This window comes from Pseudopodoces humilis, chromosome 5 (assembly GCF_049639895.1).
Source record: "Pseudopodoces humilis isolate 2021_Gansu_Grassland_sample_001 chromosome 5, ASM4963989v1, whole genome shotgun sequence".
Classification (NCBI taxonomy): domain Eukaryota; kingdom Metazoa; phylum Chordata; class Aves; order Passeriformes; family Paridae; genus Pseudopodoces; species Pseudopodoces humilis.
The window spans coordinates 387,148-408,303 of record NC_142204.1 but is presented as its reverse complement, the minus strand read 5'-3'; the positions used below and the strand labels follow the sequence as shown (position 1 = coordinate 408,303).

At 51.9% G+C, this 21,156-nt stretch overlaps 1 protein-coding gene across 1 annotated transcript in view; it reads right to left on the bottom strand.

The window, feature by feature from the left end:
* B4GALNT3 (beta-1,4-N-acetyl-galactosaminyltransferase 3) overlaps window positions 1–21,156 on the bottom strand; it is a 66,092-nt gene that overhangs the window by 42,329 nt on the left and 2,607 nt on the right. Inside the window, exon 2 of the mRNA XM_088055047.1 lies at window positions 17,012–17,555. Within this exon, the coding sequence (XP_087911173.1) occupies window positions 17,012–17,555 (544 nt within the window). The remainder of the gene's footprint in view (window positions 1–17,011; window positions 17,556–21,156) is intronic.

The window sequence follows — 21,156 nt, the reverse complement described above, 5'->3', positions numbered from 1 at the left end:
AGAAAGTGTCCCAGATCATGGCACTGTCCTGTGACTGTTGCCTGTGACAGCTGTACTCAGCTCCAGGTGCAGCTGGTCCCCAGAGACCAGCAGCCACCCACACTGAGCAAGAAGGGTGCCTGGGGTCTGGATTCACCCCTGAATTTCTGCATTTCTGCATTTCCACCCCCCTCAGCCAGTGCCACCCACTTCACATCCAGCTCTCTTGGCCATGACCAGTCAGCCTCCTCTCTGCAACACCTCCAGCACACAGTGAAAGGCAGAGGGGCTTGGACATCATGCATTTTGATATAGTCACAAGCACCCCTCCTTCTTTCTACCCTCGATATCCCAAATTTTTCAGGTGATGAAGAGCAGGTCCGTGAGCTAGAGCTGTGAGAGGGCAGAAAGGCTTCCTGTGACAGCCAGCTCTTGGGAGCCAGTCCCTGGCAAGCAGAGAGCAGCAGGCAGGCTGGCACCAGCTCCCTGCACAGACCCTCACATCAAAGCCTGCCTGCAGCTCCAGAGTCAGGCTCTGCCAGGACAGGAAACGTGGCAAGTGCTGCAGAGCAGGTGGGTTGTCAAGGAGACCCTCTGCACCACCTCCCTTCAGATGTGCACAAAGCAGACCTGGCTCTCTCAGTGCATCCAGAGAACAAAATTCCCTTGTCAGGTTTTATGTGGAAAAATGTGGAGAATTTGCCACAGGGCTGAAATCTCAGGATCCCTACACACTGTCTTGGTGTCCAGACAACTACTACTAATACCTGTTATCTTGGCTAATGGAAGCACAAACAAGACTCCCCAGTTAAAAATAATTTCTTGGAATTTTAAACTTTTTCAGCAACAGTATTTGTTTTGTCTTAGTGAGCTACAAGTGACAACTCTTTGTTTTAAGCTCTATGCCTCCTGAGATCACAGATTATGCTGTGCTGAAAGGGACCCACAAGGCTCACCGAGTCCAACTCCTGGCCCTGCTTGGCACCATCCCCAAGAGTAACATCATGTGTCCAAGACTGTTGTCCAAATGCTTGAGCTCTGTCAGGCCTGGTGCTGTGACCACCCTCCCAGTGAAGAACCTCTTCTTACAGCCAAACTAAACCTCCCCTGACACAACTTCAGGTCACTTCCTCAGGTCCTGTCACTGGTCACCACAGAGATCAGTATCTGCCCCTCATCCTCCCCTCAGTCTCCTCCAGGCTGGCCAGAACAAGTGCCCTCAGCCACTCCTCACAGCATTTCTCCTCAAGGCCCTTCACCTTCCTCGTGGCCTACTTTGGATGCTCTAATGGCCCAATGTTTTTTACACTGTGGCATCCCAAACTGCACCAAACATTCAAGGTGAGGCTGGCCCAGCGCAGAGCAGAGCAGGACAATCCCTTCCCTTGCCCAGCTGGCCACACTGTGCCAGACATGGATGTCCCTCCTGGCTGCAGGGCACTGCTGGCTCATGTTTAACTCACCACGGACCAGGACCCCCAGAGCCCCTTCCTGGCACTGCCTGCCAGCATCTCCTTCCCCAGTGTGTCCGTATGGCCAGGGTGCCCCATCCCAGGTGCAGAATGTGTCCCTTTCCCTTGCTGAACTCCACATGGTTAGTGACTGCCCAGCCCTCTGATCTGCCAAGGTCTCTCTGCAGGGCCCTGCCAGGGAGTCAGCAGCTCCTCCCAGCTTTGTACGGTCTGCAAACTCCCTCAGTTTCCCTTCAGCCCTGTGTCAGTCATTTGGACTCTCACCTGCTCTCCTCATCCCCACAGCTGAGGCTTTGCTGGCACTTTTCCTCCTGCCAACAGATTTTAAACTTGATCACTTTGTGGTCGCTGTGGCCGAGACAGCCACTGATCTCCACTTCAGCAGTGAGACCTCTCTGCAGACAAGCAGCAGATCAAGGAGGGCATCCTCCCGAGTCAGCTCCCTTAGGACCTGTTCCATGAAGCTGACAGCCAGCTTTTCTGGATCTCCTGGTTGTATCACCTGTGTGATACCCCCAGCTAACTTCTGGCAAGTTAGAGGTCTCCAAAAGGACCAGGGCAGTTGACTTGGAAGTGTTCCCTCAACTTCTCAAAGAATAATTTGTCGGTGTCATTGTCCTGGCTGGGAGGTCCACAGCAGCCTCCCACAATGCCATTTGTATTATTTGTTTGCTCCTTGATTCTTCCCCCAGGCTCCCAGCCGTGCCACTGTGAGCTCTGTACATCCTAACCCTTCTGTTACACACAGTGCCACCCCCCAGGTGAGGAGACGGTGTGGGATGGTGGAAGAATTGGAAATGTAAATGCACGGCTGCAACCCTAGAAAGGAAACTTGCAATGGCCACGTCATGCCTTATTTATTCCAGGATCTGACCCCTGGCATACATCAGCACTGTTCTCCACCCTAAAGGATGCCAGAAGGTGAAAGGACTGTAACATTCTGCAAGCTGTGCAGTCCCAGGAGTTTGGCAAGGCTTTCACGGTCAGGAAAGCATTCAGGGGAGCACAGTGAAACTGCACTTAGTAGGTGAGGTCAGCGACAAGCAGGTACTTGTGTGCTGGGGTGGGCAGGTATGTGAGGAGTGAAGGCGTGGGGAGCACAGCCACACACCCAGAGAGCACAGGGAGCAGCGTGAAGCTGGGAGATGAGGTGGGTGGACAGTCTCAGAGATGAAGGGATGCCTTTTGGCAGGAGGAGAGATGTTTTGCAGGGAGGAGCAGAGCGATGTGGGGCTTTGGGTGGGGAAGGAGGGAAAAGCTGGTGCAACAACATCAAGGAGTGACCAAGTGCTGCAATCACTGACTCACAGGCTGGGGTTATCCAGGTGCTGCCCACTTCCCCCGGGCAGGGAGCTGCTACAGGAGCTGCAGCACACGCCTGTGATGTGCCCACAAATGTACAATGGCAGTTTTATGTGGGAGACAGCAGCACGGAACAGGCACATACTGTTTCCTGAAACCTGTCAACTGTGGTGCCTTCACTGCATGACCACCCTGCACAGAGAGGAGCCCTGGCTGTCCCCATGCACGAGGGAAGGCAACAAGAGAAACCCTTGGCAGCAAGGGACCAGCACTGGAGAGAAAGTGCCTGAAAGCACTTGCTCCTCTGGTGGACAGCAAATGCCAGCCAGCATCGCTCACCATGTTTTAAAACTGCATCCAAGACTGATCCCATGAATCCCAGGCTGTATCTTGGCATTAACTGTGATGTGAAAACATCAGGGCAGGGTGTAATGAAGCCTCCCACACCCTGGCTCCACACAAGGAAACCATTGCAGCCCTTTATGCAAGGCTTTTATGCAGAATAGTAAAGCTGGCATGGAAGATTGCCTCTGGTCTATAAAGCAACTCACTGAGCCCTGGAGCACGCTGCCTGAGAGCAGGAGCACACAGCTTACTGCCAAAACCCTCACCCCATCTCCACACTGCAGCCTCCTCTGCTCCAGAGCAGGGAGAGAAGAGCTGCAACTGGACGTTCTTACAGATCAGCTCCTCACAGGCCACCTTGGGTAGTGAAAAACCCCTGGAAATTTGCCCCAGCGCTGGAGCTCAGCACCAAATTCCCTGCCCAGCTGGAACACCTGCAAGTGAAGTACAGGTGCTGCAGTTCTCCTGGTGGGAAATGGCACTTCTCAACCTGGAACAAACAGGTTGCATCAGACGTGCTCAGCACACAGAAGGAACACGGGTGCCTTTGCAGCACAGGACATTAAAAGGTGCTATCATGAGGCTACTTGGCACACAATGCAAAATTAGGCTAGGCCTTTGTTTTCTTGGGAGATTCAATTGCTAGTTTCTGAGTTTCTGGACTCTGGGCTGATTTTGTAGTGCTTAGAGCATACAGAGACCCTCTACACACAGAACATGCCTTTGGAACTTGAGATACACACACCTGCAGAGAATAAAATTGTTATTTCCTTACAAAGCTACAGATCCAGACAGCACCATCACATCTACTTTAAATAATGATAGTAATTTTAAAAGTCTGGATTACTGACAAAGAAATGCACACAGGGAATTGTATCGTTTCATTTAAGCCATATAGTGAAATGACAAATCCCACAACAGACACAGCTGGTAAAATCTGAAAGCATTAAGGAAGAATGATAACTTCTGTTCCTCCAACTGCACAAGTGCATCTACTACGTTCATGAGAAAAATCACTAAAGTCTCATGCCTCTGCCTTGTCCTGCCAAGGTGGCCAGGGCTGGACAAGGGCTGTCCTGAGCACAATGGTGGCTCAAATGTTTTACTCTGCACTATCACCACTCTCTCTCATTCTCTTTTTTCTTGGTTTTTGGTTTTTTCTCTTAACTTGCATATGCTTGCTCTGGGAGACTGCCCCCAGAAGCGCTGTCTGATTTGAGAACCAGCCCAGTATCAAACACCTGAGCTGTGCTCCTCCCGGGGCTTCTACCCTCAGCCCAGCAATGTACAAAACTCCATTCTCCCAAAAAAGCTTTCCAGTGACCTTAAGCTGCCTTTTCCTCATTTCATTCAACAATTAGAGCAATACACCCTGACCTAACAGCAGGGGATACAGGGTTCCTGCTCAGCCTGCCAAAGAACCACCCTCAGGAAAGAGTAGCAGGTCACAAGCTTGAACCACTCCAGTTTCAGGGTCTGGGACAAGAACTGTAAACAGTCTTGAGACCTGCTGGGCCCACCAAAGGCATCTGTGTGAATTTTAGCAGCTTAACTTTGAGCAGAGATATCTGCAGCCCTTGTGAACACCCGGCTGTCCAGAGGGGAGGCAGTAAAACATTAAACAAAGCTGGTGCAGAGCTGCATTTAGCACAGGGACGCAGGGACACCCTCCAGCCCCGCTCCATTTGCCCCAGGGCTGGCAGTGTGTGCTGCCCCAGTGCCAGGGAAGCAGCATTCCCTTCCCAAGGCCTGCCCCAGGGAGGGGACAGTGCCTAAAGCAGCTCCCAGCAGCTCTGCAGGGCCCTGGCAGGGATGCTCAGCCTGGCACAGGCTGCAGCTGAACAGAGGCTTCTCCTGGCTGGCTGGTTAGAAATCGGTATTTTTGCCACAGCCAGCATCAGAACAGAGTTCAGCAAGGGGAAGGGAACATGGAAGGAGCACTTTACCCACTTCTCAGTAAATGACGATCACTAAGGGCAGGGAGGTCCCTCTCACTGTTACCAGCAAGTAAAGCAGGAAAAAGCCGCTTTTCCATCACAGAATGTCTAGGAAAAGGCAAGTCCATCCTCTCAGGCTTGTGAGATGAAGTGGCACAAATGCTTTAAGCCCCTGGCCCAGCAGTGCCACTGCCCCAGGCTGGCTCCATCCCAACCTCCTGCGCTGCCAGTGCCAGCACACAGAGCCAGGAGCTGCCAGAAGCGTGGGCTGCCAGCACCAGGGAAAAATCCTCTACCAGGACTTGCCAGATTTGTGTGAGGTGGAAAGAGCAAGACACAGCCACCTTCTCCCCCAGCCTGTGGATATTTGCCCATGGATTTTTTACTTTGCCTTTCTTTACCCATGCTAAAAATACCTTGATGTCCTTCACACAGACAGTGCTCACTCCACCTCCAGCAGGGAAAAGGAAAGGGAAGCCAGAGACACACCTGACAGTTTTGTTTCCTTTACTTCACCAGCATGAAACCACAGAGGAGAGAGGCACCTGTGCCCAGAGCTGAGACAGGAGCAAGGGTGGACATCCCCTCCAGCTCCTGGAGCTCTTCCCTCATCCTCCTCTTCCTCACCCATCTAATGTGATAGAAACCTGGCAGAGGCTGGCACACATCACCTGCACACACCTCCAGACACAGAGAGGCCACTTTCCAAGTTGGATAGTCAAATGCACAAGACATAGCTAGTGCAGCTATCCCAGCTGCTCCCATTTCTCTGCTATTTGCAGGAAAAGGGGAATTTCATGTCCCTTTCAGCAGGAACAGTCATCAGATTGGAACATGCCTTTCTCTCCTCTTCTGTCTTCTCTTCTCTTCCCTTTGCAGCTGGCCCAGCTTTCCCTAGAAGTAGTGCCTGCCAACCACTGCAGATAAAACCCAAATCCCAGTGCACAACAGGTTAACATTTACTCTGACCTTTATTAGGCTGTCAAGAGGTTCTCATTTTGCCCCAGCACACCCACAGTGTCCCTCAGACTGCCTCCTCCAGAACAGAGTTCTGAGAACCAGGATTTCCCACCATGGCCCAGGACTGCCCTGGCATCCTCCCAAGCAGCGCAGGGTAAGCCACCCCCGCTGCCCTGAGGCAGGGAACCCTCCCAGAAGGTGCACCTTGGATGCCAGGGTGCCACACTGAACAAGCATCACTCTGCAAAGGCTGCTCCTAGGAGAGCCTGCTCTGGCTCTTGCCCACGATGGTCCCTTCTCCAGCACGCTGCCCAGCACAGAATGGTGACCCAGGCAGGGATGCCCTCCCTGCTGCAGGAGTCACTGCTTGGGCTGGGAGACGAGCAGGGAGAGTCCCCCCGTGTCCAGATGCAAACTTGCAGCGGTTCCAGCAAACAGCACCAGTCCCTCTGTGCAAGAGGAACACCCACAAAAGGCATGGCAAGAGAAGGGGAGCCCTGAGGATTATGGAAGGAGCAGAGGTAGCGTGAACCTCAGCGGATTCCGAGAGTTTCTGGATTAAACACTACCCGACTGTGAACAATAGGACTATGTGCAAACCAAGTGCCTTTTACTCAATTTTCACTGTGCCTGAAAAGGAACTGTACATCCTTTGTAAATAAGGAGGGATACACAAAAAATCCCTGACTGCATTAGCAAATCTTTTTCTGCGGAGAAAACTGGCAAAGTGCTGAGCATTTGTTTGACACCCAGGACAAATCAGGTAAGCACACTCTGACTGAGCACAATGCCCTGCCCCAGGGGAACCAGGAGTCTCAGCAGACACCAGCCACAGTAAAAAGCCATCACACTGATTTTCAAGGCACCAAACACCCTTATGACACCAAATACATTCTTAACCATCCTGGTAGAGCTGCTTATGATCCCTTCTGCTTCTGTAATTTTTAGCCCTGTAATTTCCTCCACCTCTTTTCAACCTAAAACAATGGTTTGTTCTGTGCCCTCTTCTTTCTACATCATCTCTCTTCCTGATGTCTGTTCCAGCCTCTCTGCTCTATTGAAATCCCAAATATTTGCTTCTAATCTAGCCTTCAGTTCCTTCCACATCACAATATTTTAGTGGCCACTGGCATTTTCTGATCACTCTGCTCTAAGACTCATCTCACTATGTCCCATTTTTGGCCACTCCTTACTTTTGTTAAATCATTTCTGTCATTTGTGCTTGCAAATGCTTCCTCTTCTGCTGGTTTGACCTTCACTTCTTTCTTTACACGAGCTGCAAAAATTTCTAAAATGCTGCTTACCCTCCTCGATCTGCCTGTGTTGTGTATCGAACTCAGAGAGTTGTAAAAAAAAGGTGAAGATAAAATTTACAAAGAATAAAAATAAAAACGGAAAAAACCCCAACTAGTCATGCCTTTTGGGAAGCATGCAGTTTTGGGAAAAAGCACTCGAAAAGACTACTGGAAGACCCAGAGTTCATTGGCAAAGCAGCATTTGCAAAGCGGAGGACATCGGCCGGGGCTGATGGAATGCAGGCAGCGAGCAGGCAGCTCAGAAACTGCAATAACAGCAGCCAGAGCGAGGCAGGGTGCAGCAGGGCTTCAGAGAGAGGGTGCACCCTCCCCTGCCCCAGCAGCAAGGAGCCTCCTCTGCCCACTGCAGCAGCAGGAGCCACAGGGAGGTGGCCTGGAAAGGGCAGCGTGCTCGGAGGGACCCCAAGTGCAGAGCCGTGCCAGCAGCTTCTGCACAGCAACTTCAGAGCAGGGATGGAGATGAGGGCTCAGAGAGAGGGGAAGGGAACAAGAAAGGCCGAGGCATTGATCTGCTGCAGACTAGGTGAGGGTAAGCAGCACCATGGCAGCAGCACAGAAACTGCCAAGGGATGAAAGGCTCCAGCAGAAAAAGCTAATTAAATTCAGGCTCAATGCTGACAATCTCAGCTCCGCTACTGGAGCAGGCAAGCAACATGAACAGGTAAATACAGATCATCAGCTACAGCCAGTAATTCCATGGAACAGGAAAACGCCCATTACCAAGGTTAAATTCTGTCAAACCCTGGTCTCACAAATTCCCTGAAGAATTAACCAAACCAGCAGAGACAGGATCCAAGAATACATCTTTTCAAGTATAAATAAGCTCCCAACATAGCACAACAAGGAGCAGCACAACTGTCCTTCAACTCATACAACTCACAGAGCTCTTCCTGCCTGAGGAAACAGCCAAAAAAGAGCTGATCAGGACCGGCCCTGGGAACTGGTGACAGAGACAGAGCAGCCAAGGCACATGGGCAAAAAAAGGTGATGAAACCAGCTCTGCCATGCTCCTCATCCCACAAACCCGACTGCTTAGGTCCTGAGCAATTAAACACCTGGGTAAAGAGGGTTTTACCCCTGCCTGCGAGGGGAGAGGAGAATGATGGTCGATACCAAACCACTTCTGGGGCTTGCAGCACTTACAGCTGGTGGTCCAGCCAGCACATGGAGACAAACCAAGCATCAACTTGGCAAAACCTTTTTCCACAAACCACCATTCAGGCTCTGTTTAGCACTGAAAACCTTTCTAGAAGCACTATGAATTTAGATCCACGCAGATATTTACATCGCTACCACACGTGGCTGGTGGCCTCCCACCTCCTCCTTCGTGTCCCTATCTGCCTTCCCACAAAAAAGTGAGCAACCACTTGCCTTGCTGCCGTGGGATCTCTGTTGTGAACAGCCTGGGAAGCTGGGGGAGCTGGGGGTCAGCAGCCACAGTCCCTGCACGTAGAGGTGCAGGTGGCTCCCAGCACGAGGCAGTGGCTGCAGGGGACGAGGCTCAGCCACCGAGTCCCACAGAGCCAGCTCACGGGCCCTGGAGGTGGCTGCACTTCCTTCCTCAAGGGTCACCCCCGCTCTACTCTAGACTCAAAAACAAACCTCACTGCCTTTTTGTTTGCTGTTGTTCCCCTAACAAGAAAAGTAAGCAACACGTGAGCAGGGAAAGAACTTAGTAACGCCTTCGTTCTTAAGCCCTTGGCTTGGATGTTACTTTGAATTTCCAAGCAGATGCAAGTAACTACTCCCTCCCACTGGAATGAGAGTACAGACTGTGGGGCATCGCTGCCAGTGACAGGATTTACTCTGATACAAACAGGCATTGATGTTTTCAAGACATGGGAGAAGTCTCATTTTGCAATTGCTATTTACTCCTTATGTAAGGCAGGCAATTACCAAGGTATACCTCTGGAAATGATCGTTCAGTCAGGTTCGATGGGAAAACTTGGTTTTGGTAGATTGTTTGTTTATTTTGCATTTTTGATGGAAAACAAACACAACACTCCCAACTGGCCTGCTTACAACAAAGCAGGGGCTGTGGCAGCTGCTGCAGAGTGAGCTGCTGGAGGAGCCTCTCGGCACAGGGTGCTCTGGAGTGGATTTTCTCTGCCCATGATACATTTTGTTCTGCAGCTCTGATGGGGTTAACAGCAGCCAGACATGACTGCTGCAGTTTCACAGAAAATTGCATTGCGAAACAGAAATAAAGCTAATTTAGGAAGTGAAGTATTTACGAGAAGGGCTGCAGATACCTTAACCAGGCTCAAGCGAGCGGCAGCACGGAGGAAGCTGTCAGAGCTGCCAACTCCAAATATAAGGGCCAAGCCCACGCCAATGACATGGAAATAAATAAGGAACCTCTTCAAGGAGGGTAGAAAGATTTATTTAGAATGGCAGGAAAAAATAGACATATCATAAATGCAAATTATCCCCACTCCAAGAGAGCTCTAATGGGCAATTCTGTGGCCATCACAGGTGATGACACAGACCAAATATTTTTACTGGTAAATGGGACACAGCAGCATGTGACAATGAACTACGGTTCAGTGAGCCTGAATTTACATATTTCAGTGAAACACAGGTTGCCATGTAAGGCTCCTAGTTCCTAATGCTCACAATTCAGAGGGCACGGGGAAAAGAAAGTCAAAAAGATAACACGTGCCTGTTCCAGGCAAGCCTCAGAGCTGTGCTCAGTGCTTTTACATTACTGACTAGCACTGGCTGGCAATTTCCAGCTGCTAAAAAAACCTAACAACCCAAGAATATTTGAATTGCCAGAAATTAACATCGAGGTCACTGGAGTAAGAAAGGAAAGCCCCATGGATGGTGCAAAGGCCAGGGACTTACCATTTGTTATCTCTGATGGAAAACAGTGACATGGAAAAGGAAGAATAGCTCCAGATGTGACAACTTTGCTGTAATCTGTCACAGCTTAATCCCCTTCTTTTAGAAGTTGGGAAAAAAAACCCACACTGACCTCTCTTCCCCTCAAAAAACCCCCCAGGACAACTGAAATGGGAAATAATCAGAGAATGCTGAAATAACTAAGCCTTAGGAAATTATTGAATCAGATTTAGTGATCTTTGGGGGGGCACTGATGCCTCAAGGGGACTCAAGTCCACCCAGCAAGGTTTGGATTGTCTAAAATGATTCAACATCTTAAAGACCGACTACTTGAGTATCATCATTCTGTGTAGTTGATTTAAATTATTTATTATGGCAACACAAATTATTTTTCTGTGAGGTCTTAGGAGAACTTAATGGCAGCCATTATCCCAGACCATCTAAACATCTTAAAGCATCATGGAACTCTCTCCAGATCAGGAACATCAAGGTCTTTGCATGTTGGCATGGGAAAGTCTTCTCAGAAAAACAGAAATACAGAGAAGCTGTGCTCAAGATCCTGGTGTACTTTGGTTTGGCTCATGGCACACACTGTGAATTTCTAAATTCTAAATTTCTGTGAAAAGGGTGAGTATCCAAGGGCCAGGTTCACAACTGTTACCACCCAAAGCATGTGGGTCTTTCAGAAAACTCACACCAAATGTAAATAAACCAGCTTATTTCCTTTTCTGGAAAGTCCTTCTCAGCTATTACTGCAAGCCTAAAAAAAAGCAATGGAATTGGGAAGTGACTGAAGAAGCAACATCAGAGAGCAAGAACAAACAGGCAAGGGACACTAACAAAATGTAGAAATTCCTGAGGCTGGCATTGCCAGCACTGGAGGAAGAACCCCAGCATTGCTCCTCTCCCAGCTGCCAGGACCTGCAGGGCAGTTCAGTCCTCAGGAGAGGACATCCTGCAGATGTCAAAGCACCAGAGGAAGGATGACATCCACCTTCCCTCCCATCTGCCTGAAGCTGCAGGCGAGGGCAGGCACACAGGAGCCTCTCTCCTCTGTCTGTCCTCGGCAGCCCAGGGCACCCTGAGCCCCCCATACAAACCTGTCATGCTTGGCACCAGCACACCAAGAGATGGCACAACAGCTCATTTACACAGCTCGTCCTGGCTAATGGTCCAGCGATCTGCTGAGCCTGACAAACTGCAGGCCACGTTCCGAGGGGACAAACAGCGGCCAGGATGGCACTGGCTGCAGCACATGCAGCTGCAGCAGTGCAGGGATGCCACAGCCAGCCTGAGCCCCGGGCTGCTGCTGCAGCAGGAGCCTCAAAGTGAGCCCTGGAGAGACCCCCCTGCTGCCTGCAACCTGCCTGCCCTGGGAATGCTGCTGGGAGTGCTGCTGCCTGGCACAGATCCCTGTGAGCATTGGGAATGCTGCTGCCTGGCACAGATCCCCGTGAGCATTGGGAATGCTGCTGCCTGGCACAGATCCCCGTGAGCATTGGGAATGCTGCTGCCTGGCACAGATCCCTGTGAGCATTGGGAATGCTGCTGCCTGGCACAGATCCCTGTGAGCATTGGGAATGCTGCTGCCTGGCACAGATCCCTGTGAGCATTGGGAATGCTGCTGCCTGGCACAGATCCCCGTGAGCACTGGGAATGCTGCTGCCTGGCACAGATCCCTGTGAGCATTGGGAATGCTGCTGCCTGGCACAGATCCCCGTGAGCACTGGGAATGCTGCTGCCTGGCACAGATCCCTGTGAGCATTGGGAATGCTGCTGCCTGGCACAGATCCCTGTGAGCATTGGGAATGCTGCTGCCTGGCACAGATCCCTGCCCCAAAGGCTCCCCAGTGTCCCTCCAGGCCCAGGAGCAGCACGTGGAAGCTGCATGGTAACACAGAGCCTGCCCTCAGCTGGGATGGGGTGCTCTGAGGGGGTGCCTGTGCCAGCAGCTGGCACAGAGAGGAAATGCACCCCTCACACAGCACTGCAGAGCAGGGCCCTGCTGCTGTCCAGGGGCAGGGAGGGAGCTGGGGGAGATCAGCTGTGCAGGAGAAGGACACTGTGCATGCCCCAGCAGCCCAGCCTGCCTGTGAGGCACTGCCAGAGCCAGCCCCGAGCAGGAATGAACCTGCAGCCCTGGCTGTGCTCCTCCTTGTGCACCCAGGCCAGAGGAGGAAGTTGATACGTTGCATTAAATGCCCAACTTCACCTTTCTGGCAGATATTCCTCTGGTGCTAACTCACATACCTGTCTGCTCTCATCAGGACAGCTCACCCTGCCCTTCGTGCCCGGGGTGTCTGAGGGTTAGAGCTCGCACGGGGCAGGCACGATGGGAAGCCACTGTTCTGGGAAAGCAAAGGGACCCTGAAGATGTAAATACTGGGGAGCTGGAAGTCTTGCCATAAGGACTTCTTTTATTTGCACATTTCTGTAGTTTCTCCTGAGCCCCTCCTATTTTCCACTTGAGAGAGTGGGAGTGTGCACTCCTGAGTGAGAGAAGCAGCAGTCTGAAACGCTGAGACACAAACCACTAACACAGCCCAAGAGGGGAAGACAGCACACTCCCAGCGTTATTTACTCACAATAAAATGTGGAGGAACAGGGGGAGGCTGGAGCATTTGGGAAGGGCAGGTTAAAAAAGGGGCCCCCAACTCCTTGTTCCTACAAGCTGCACCTCCCAGGATTCCAGCCTGGTCCTGAACACCCTCCTTGTGCCTGGCTCAGTGTGACACACACACCTGCAATAAAAGGAGTCAGCGCAAATGATTTATAGACTCCTGAAATACCACGGGCTCTGCAGAAGAAAGAACAGATTCTGCACAGCAGTGGCTGGAAACGACCTCACCTCCAAGTTCCTCCAGGGATGGGGCTGTGTTTTCACTCTGTTGACAAAGATTTCAGAGCAAGGGGGGCCTGCAAACACAGGCACCAGCCTCGCTCCCTCAGGCACACCTGTCTGCACTGCTGGGCACAGAAGAGAAGAGCAGAGGCAGCAGGAGGAGATGTCAGACCCACCACCTTTTCCACCCAAACAGCGCTGCAGCAGCTCTGGGGAGTGGCAGTATTTTGGGATGAGGGCTTTCCTTATTTTGGGATGAGGGTTTTCCTCTCCCTGCCCTTGTCCCTTGCACCCCTGCTGCCAAGCCAGCTGCAGTACAGCAGTAAAGGCAGGATGCAGGACTTGCTCTCCAGACCTCTGTGTTTTCTCCCTGCCCAACACCTCATCCACCCTTGAAATAATGAAGTTTCCCCATCTCCAGCAGGAGCCAGGTGTGCTGTGTGGCAGCTGGTAAAGATGAGGAGCACATTCCTAGTGGGAAGCCTGTTCCAGAGGTTAGTGCCTGTCAGCAGCAGGAGTGAGCACACTGCCTCCAGCTCCTGGCAGGGAGGCACTGTCCTGCCTGTTACAACTTGCTTTGGATGACAACAGACCACATTTCATGTGAGGAGAGTGTGCCTATCTTCAGCTCACAGCAGCCTGCTTGTTTCTCTTCACTCAGCTGCAAACATGGCTAAGATTCCTATAAACCCTTCTTGGGCAGCAAACCAGCCAAACATGCTCAATTACCAAAAAAAAGGAACAAAAAGGCAAACCCCTCAACAGAAACACCCTCCTACTCATGAGCAAACAGCCCTGCTGCCAGCAAGGCTCCCTGGGAAGAAACGTAGGAATATCACCCTAACATACATCCCAAGGGAAAAACAGTTTTTTCCTTTACCTGACCAACTGCTCATTTCAGCAGCACCTTGAAAGGAAAGCCATCACTCACGAGAGCCCATACTATCCCCTGTGCCCTTCCAGCCCATCCCAAGCTCCCAAAAAGCTCAACTTTCCAGATCAGCTTTGGCACACAGAAATCCCAAGCCATGGGGTACACCAGGCACAAGTTCTGCACCTCAGGCTGATCTCTCCACCTTTGACTTAAACACTACAGCAAAGTTTTCCTCGTGCCAGACTCTCCCAGCACGTGGTGATCAAACATGAATGCCAGTGGGTACTGATGATTACAGGATATTCTCCTAGACTCCTTATGCACTTTTATCCAAACTATTTTATACACTCGACTTTGCTGCACAGCAGAGCTGCAAATACCTCCAGAGAGGACAGTCAGGACCCCACATTTTTAAGCATCACTTACTCAAACACCTGCCCCTGGGCCTCTGACATCTGCTCTCTTCACCACACACTGATCTGGGGGGTAGAGGGAGGAGAGGAGCACAAAGCTCAGGAGATCCACCATGCCTGAACAGGACTTGCTCTAAGACTTGAGAGCAGGGATGGTGCGGGGGCATCAGAGGGGCTTGTGCTCCATCTCATGCTGAGAGGAAAAGTCATATTCTCTCGGGGTCCTTACAGCTTTGCAAGAGGAGGAATCACTTCTCTGGAAAGAGAAAACACACCTGGCTTTCCATACACAGGCTGCACTAGGATGCCTTTCAGGGAGGCAAGAGGAAGCTCCGTAACAGATACAGGAGATGGAAACACTGATCTCCTGTAGATCTTTCAAGCCCAGCAGCTTTTCATCTTTCTGGCCCCAGTGGAGAAGCCTTTTATCCTTTTGCCTAGAAAAATTGCCCAACAAAGAGCTTTTGTGTTTTATCATTAATAACTGGGAGGCTGTTGCATCAGCTAAGTTGAGATGCAGCTCTTGGTCAGTCCCAGGAGTGACTTACAATAGGGTTCCCACCTGGGACATGCAACAGAAAGCAATGCAGAAACAAGGGGAAACTATTAATTGCTTGCAGAATCACTCTCCCCTACACCAGTTTCCCGGGATCCTGGAAAGAGGCACCACTTGGAGTCACAAACACAGCCATCCCTGTCCCCAGGGAAGAAAATATTACTTAGTTTTAACAGCCAGAAGAAAACAAACACTATTTGTCTTCTGCTCAGATTTCTGATTTCTCTTAAAACAAAACAGGCTTTTAGAGGTAGGAAGGCAAGAGGAAGGGTGGGGAAGGTCACAGATTAACCTTCCTCCTGTTAGCAGGTTCCAGGATTCTGGCTACAAGGCCAAGAAAACATGACACCAAGTGCCCAGTGTGACCACAGCCCTCTGTGATGCTGAGCCGTGAGGAACTGCCTGCCAGAGGATTTTACCCTCCCACCCTTTCCAGCAGCATTTAAATATCTTCTGTTTGCAATGAGCAGCAGCGTCTCTGGTGGACTGGGGAGAACCTGGAACTTTATATAATTGAACTTTAATATAATGCAATTATTTTGTTCATGTTCTGTTTTAGTTGGTAGTAACTGTAGTCATCACACTGTTTCCAGTTTTGGTCTTAAAACAGGATGGCTTTTGTAACAGAGATGTAAAAATAACCCTGTCTTAAAGCAAAGAACCCAGTTCACTAAGAAAGTTGTTTTTTCCTGCACGTCTCTGCTGTCCCTGCTCTCTCAGCCCATTTCTCCCAGCCCTCCTTCTCCCTTTGCACTGCTGGCAGTGAAAGGACCGTCAGCTGTACAACTCCAAACACCCGACTCAGTGTCGCCCTCCCCCTATAACCACTGCTTTAAACACTTCTCAGTGGTTTGCTCCCTTCTACACAAGCCCTCTGCCCACCTGTACAAATCTCTAAGAATTTCGCTGGGGTTTTGCCCAAGTGATGTACAGTAAAAGGCATGGTGAGATTGCATGGAAGAGGTAATGCAAAGTAGACTTGTAGGACAACATCTTCTCATTCCACCAGGCATAAAAAGAGGATTATTACTAGAGGATTTATCCTAGCCAAATAAATCAGATCAGTTACACTGCTGGAGTAATAAATACGTGTTTTTAGCCTTACTATCACATATAATACAGAGCAAAGGTACTGGTTGAAGTCCTGTAATGGCCTTTGTGGCAGGAGACATTCACAGTGCTCCTTGCACAGCCAGAGTCCAAAGCTTTGAGACCGAGACCAACCCTGACTGGCAGGAGTGAGGATTGGGGGTTTTATAACACCTAATGAAAGGACCGAAATACTGCAGAGTATCTACAGGTAAACACTAACATGTGCTTGAAAACGTACTTTCAAATTAGATTAGTACCAACTACTGGTATTGTTTAAAGAAACAATTGAACAGCAGCAACATCACAGCCTTTTACAAAACCTTGCGCCATTCGAAACTTTCCCGTAACTCAAAACAGAGAAGCTCAAGAATCCCCACGGCACCGAGGGGATTTTCCTGCACTCGAGGGAGAGCAGCGCAGCTCGCTGCCCTCGGCCTGAGCCCCGCTGTGCTCCCGCAAGGCTGTCCGGAGCGATCCCGAATCTGCAGGGTGGGAATTCCTCCGGCTCTGCCCGCGCCTCTCCTGCCCCAGAGCAGCGCTCAAAGCGCCCTGGCAGCCTCGCCCCGGGCACCCGAGCGAGGGACACCCAGAGCCGCGGCTGCGGGCTCTGCGGCTCGCTCCCATTCGGGCAGGTCTCCCGACGGGGGGAGAGAGAGCCGGCGGGCCGAGGGAGCAAAGGGAGCCCGCAGCACCCGGAGCGCCGCTCCGCTCCTGCCCCGCTCCTGCCCCGGCCCCGCTCCTGCCCCGCTCCCGGCTCCGGCCCCGCGCCCGGCTCGGCTCCGGCCCCGCTCCCGGCTCGGCTCCTGCCCCGCTCCTGCCCCGCTCCCGGCTCCGCTCCTGCCCCGCTCCCGGCTCCTGCCCCGCTCCCGGCTCCTGCCCCGCTCCCGGCTCCCGCCCCGCTCCCGGCTCCGGCCCCGCTCCCGGCTCCGGCCCCGGCCCCGCTCCGGCCCCGCTCCCGTCCCGGCCCCGCTCCCGGCTCCGGCCCGGGAAGGGCGCAGCGCTGGGGCTGCCGAGGAGCGCGGCGTGCCCGGCCGGAGCCCCGGGGCCCCGCTCCCCCCCAGCCGCCCGAGGTCACTCACTGCGCTCCGGGACAGCCCCGCCGCCGGCCAGCAGCTCCAGGTAGGCGGCCCAGAGCCCCAGGGCCAGCACGGCCAGGGCCAGCAGCAGCCGCAGCTGCCTCCGGCGCCGCAGCCGCGCCAGCAGCCGGCCCCGCATGGCGCCGCTCAGGGCGCCGAGCTCCGGGACGTGCTGCTGCTGCTGCTGCTGCCGCCCCGGGATGTGCTCCGGCTCCGGGACCTGCTCCGGCTCCGGGACGTGCTGCTGCCGCCCCGGGACGCGCTCCGGCCCCGGGATGCGCTCCGGCCCCGGGACATGCTGCTCCCGCTCCGCCGCCCGGCCCCGCCGCTCCCCCTGCTCGGGGCGGACCCAGGTGCGGGCGGAGCCCCCCCGGCAGCTCCGGCCCCGCTCTGCCCCCGCCCCGCCCGGGGGTCCGCTCCTGCCCGGCCCCAGAAAGCCGCCTCGCTGCCGGAGGAAGCCCCAAAGGCCGCCGCCAGCCGCTCCCGAGGCGGCAGGAGCATCCCCCGGCGAGGGGACGGGAGAGGATAACTCCTCTGCCGGGAGGAACTAGAACGAGGGGGGACCATTCAAATTCACACTGGTTCAGAGAGGTGAATCCATTTGAAAATGTCTTTCACCTGGTGCAGCAGGTGTACGTACTTGGAAGGTGAGGAGGAAGAGGGCTGCTGTCACACCCCTCAGCGGGAGGATGTCAGGCTCACAGGAACACCAGGACCTTCCCCGGCTGAAATTGCTGCCTCACTGTATGGCTCAAGCACGCTTTTGAAGTGACTTCTCAGAGTCCTTCCCATGCTGTTGGTTTCATTCGCACCACCAAGTTGTCTTGGAAGCTGCAAGCTGGATTCCTCCTCGGTGAAGGAAAATGGGAGATAACATCTGGGATGTGCATCGTGGATCCAGCTGGGGAGCCAGCCCAGAGTTACCCCTTTCCAAAATGATGTGGGTGTTGTGTCACTGGTGGCAGCTGTTGTCCTTCACAGCCCCGCTCCTGCCCAGCTGCAGCTCCTGTGCTGTGTGGGACCACCAGCAGGAACTCTCAGCCTGAAGCTGGTTTTTAAAATTAGTGAGATAATGGTACTCCTTTTCTTTTCTGAGACCCCTATTCAGAGCAGCCTTCTGAAGCCTGAGGCTGCACAAAAGGACACTTGCTGCTCTTTAGCTTTAAAAATGTGCCAGAAGCCCTTTGAGTGACAGTGTGAGTCCCAGCAGGGACAGGGTGACACTGGCACAGTGCCAGCCCTGGCTGGGGAGCTGCAGCAGCATCCAGACCCCAGCACCAAGGGCTGAAGAGCACGGCCCCAGCATCCAGCAGCACCGAGAGCCGCTGCTGGAGCCTGCCACACAGCTGGGAAGCACCAAGGGATGAGAGGTTTCCTTCACACGAGTGTCTCCCCTCAGCTCTGGGCTGGGGAGGTTTCTCTTGCTCAGGGAAAGCACATCCAGGGGCTTGTGCCCCAGTGCAGAGCTGCAGAGATGCTTCTCAAGCAGAAAACAAACCCTGGTGAGCGGCTCTGTCCTTGGCCTTCCCCAGCCCCCCTGGGACCAGGTCCAGTGTGCAGCTTCAGAGACTCCAGGGCTTGTGTTCCTCCTTCCTACCCTGTCTGAGGCTGCAGATGCACATCCATCATCCGAGCTGGAATAATGGGGGATGATTCCTCCAGTGTAAACAGGGAGAGCTGCCAATAGCCAGACCCCAGCAGCACCCACACAGCTGAAAACAGGGAGCTGTGTGTGGTTTAATCACTACAAGGCAGGACTCACTAGGGCACAGCCCTGTTAGAGCTTCTTGAGGTTTATCCAGCATGAGAGAAATAAACCAAGTTCTTATATTTGTTCCAGAAAAGATAGAAAATACTAAAAAAAGTGTGTAACAAATACAGGTCTAAATTAAACTTTGCCATTTAAAGAATAAGAATTGAATGATGTATTCTTAGCAGAGAGATGTCTGCATCTCTTAAACATGCTTGAAAAATAACAACTGCACTTTGTTGGATATTAAAACAAGTAATCACATATTTCTCTAGTGAACATTGCACTAAAATGGAGGGAAGGGAAAAGTGAAAGTAAAGGCTCACAGTAGCATTGTCAACTTCCAAAGAAACTTTCCTGATAGAACTGTGCTGTGATACAGAAATGCTCTTGTCCCTGGAGAAAAAGCTTAAGGAAATGACTATGGCATGGTGCTATCTGTTACAATATAGTTACAACAGAACAGTATTAATGAACAAATTAATCTGAATGTGTAATAAAAAGTGAACTCAAACTTGAATAGCTCTGCACTGTACTTAAAATAACTCATTTTGGGCCACTTATTCATTGCAGACAGAACAGATGTCCAGGGATAAGGTTCTGGCAGTGATGTTTAAAACCACCTCACAATTGTTTTTATCTCAAGTCCACTAGTACTCTCACAGCCTCAAATCCTCAGGCATCCCAAGGGACACGAGAGCATGGCCAGAGCTGCAGCTCCCTCCTGCACCCTGTGTGCAGTGTGGAGACCAGCCCTCCAGGGACAGGAACAGCTGAGATGTTCCAGTGAGGAACAGGGAACAGGGTCTGTGTTGGGACCAGCCCTCCAGGGACAGGAACAGCTGAGATGTTCCAGTGAGGTGCAGGAGCAGGAGGTGAGGTGAGGTGGTGCAGGAGCAGGGTCTGTGCTGGGACAGGTGACCCAGACAGGGAGCTGACACTGCTGCCTGCCTGAGGGACCATCCTTGGTGAACACACGTCCTTCAGGACACATCTCTCCCAGCCTACCCTGAATACCCACTTCAAAGGAACTGACTCTGCTAGAGGAGCCAGCTGGAGCATGTGTTGGCTTTGTTGGAGCTGCTGTTTGTTTCCCATTTTGGCTGTGCTTCCCCACACTAAAAGCAGCCTTTGATACAAGTGCAGCACTTACTGCACAACTCCTGTTCCTCCTGGCTCACCCCTCTGAGATCCAGCTCTGAGCATCTCCGCCTCTTCTTGTTGTGCTTTTGCTTCCAGTTATTCCAGCTGTTTGTGTGTTCTGTAAATCACCTTTAGCTCCATGCCAACATTGTTTCTCTGTGGGCTCCCCAAAGGTTCAATTATCTGCCCCTTGCTCCTTCCCTTCTTTCTTGTGTAATTTTCAACACTAATTACAAGTTCCACACCAAAGATACCCAACTGTCCCTGACTTCAGCACCCTGGTGGCTCTGTACTCCTCCTCCTGACCTCAGCTGTGCTCTGAGCACAAACAATGACTTCATCTCAACATTCTTCATCAAAATGGCTCAAAGGCAGAAGTGTTTCCAAGAGGAATAGGCAGTTTCTAAAGACACAGCTCCCCATTATTTCTCTTTTTGGCTCCTCAGGAGCCGATTGGGCTCTAAAAGGCATTACTGGTGAAGCAATCCCAGAAAAATCCCCATCAGTGCTGCAGTTGAACATGGCTGTGAGGGAATCAGTGTGGCCCACAGTTCACAGCCTCTCAGCAGTGAAGTGGTGCTGATTTTCTGCGTTGTGCTGCCTTGCTCGTGTTTTACCAGCACAATTCCACTGCCAGCATTTGTATGGCCTGGCATTTGTGACCTCCTTTTGCTGCACACACAGCCATGACTTTGGCTGATGGGATCACCATCCCTTTGCTCTCTACAACTCAGTCTGGGTGGAAACCTCATTCATGATCCTGTCTTTTCACTGCACAGCTCTGGGGTCCTCACTGCCCAGATAAAGTGACACAGAAGTGGCTGTCCTTCCTTTCCAGCTGGCACCAGGACACGTTTTCATGTGAACTTCACCCAGTGCCTCCAGGAGCAGCTCCTGATTGCAGGTCCTGCCCCAGCTGTTGACCTAAATTGCTTTCTACACACCAGAACAATCTCTTGATAACCAGAGCACACACTGGCACTTCCTGGAAAAGCCTTTTCTATACTTTAAGCTGAGAACTTTTCAGAGACTTCACAGGCTTTAGATACTTACCATAACAAAAGATGAATATATGTATTTTATAGTCCATGTTTTCAATCTAGTCTTGCATAATTTCTTCCTTCCCCTGTCTTAAACATAATACTTGGTTCAATATTTTAAGTGACTGTGCTGATCATCCTCACTTTTTCAAGAAGTCCCAAAGATGCATCATAGCCCTGTTATCAGAGACATTTCAGAGATGAGCAGCGTTCCC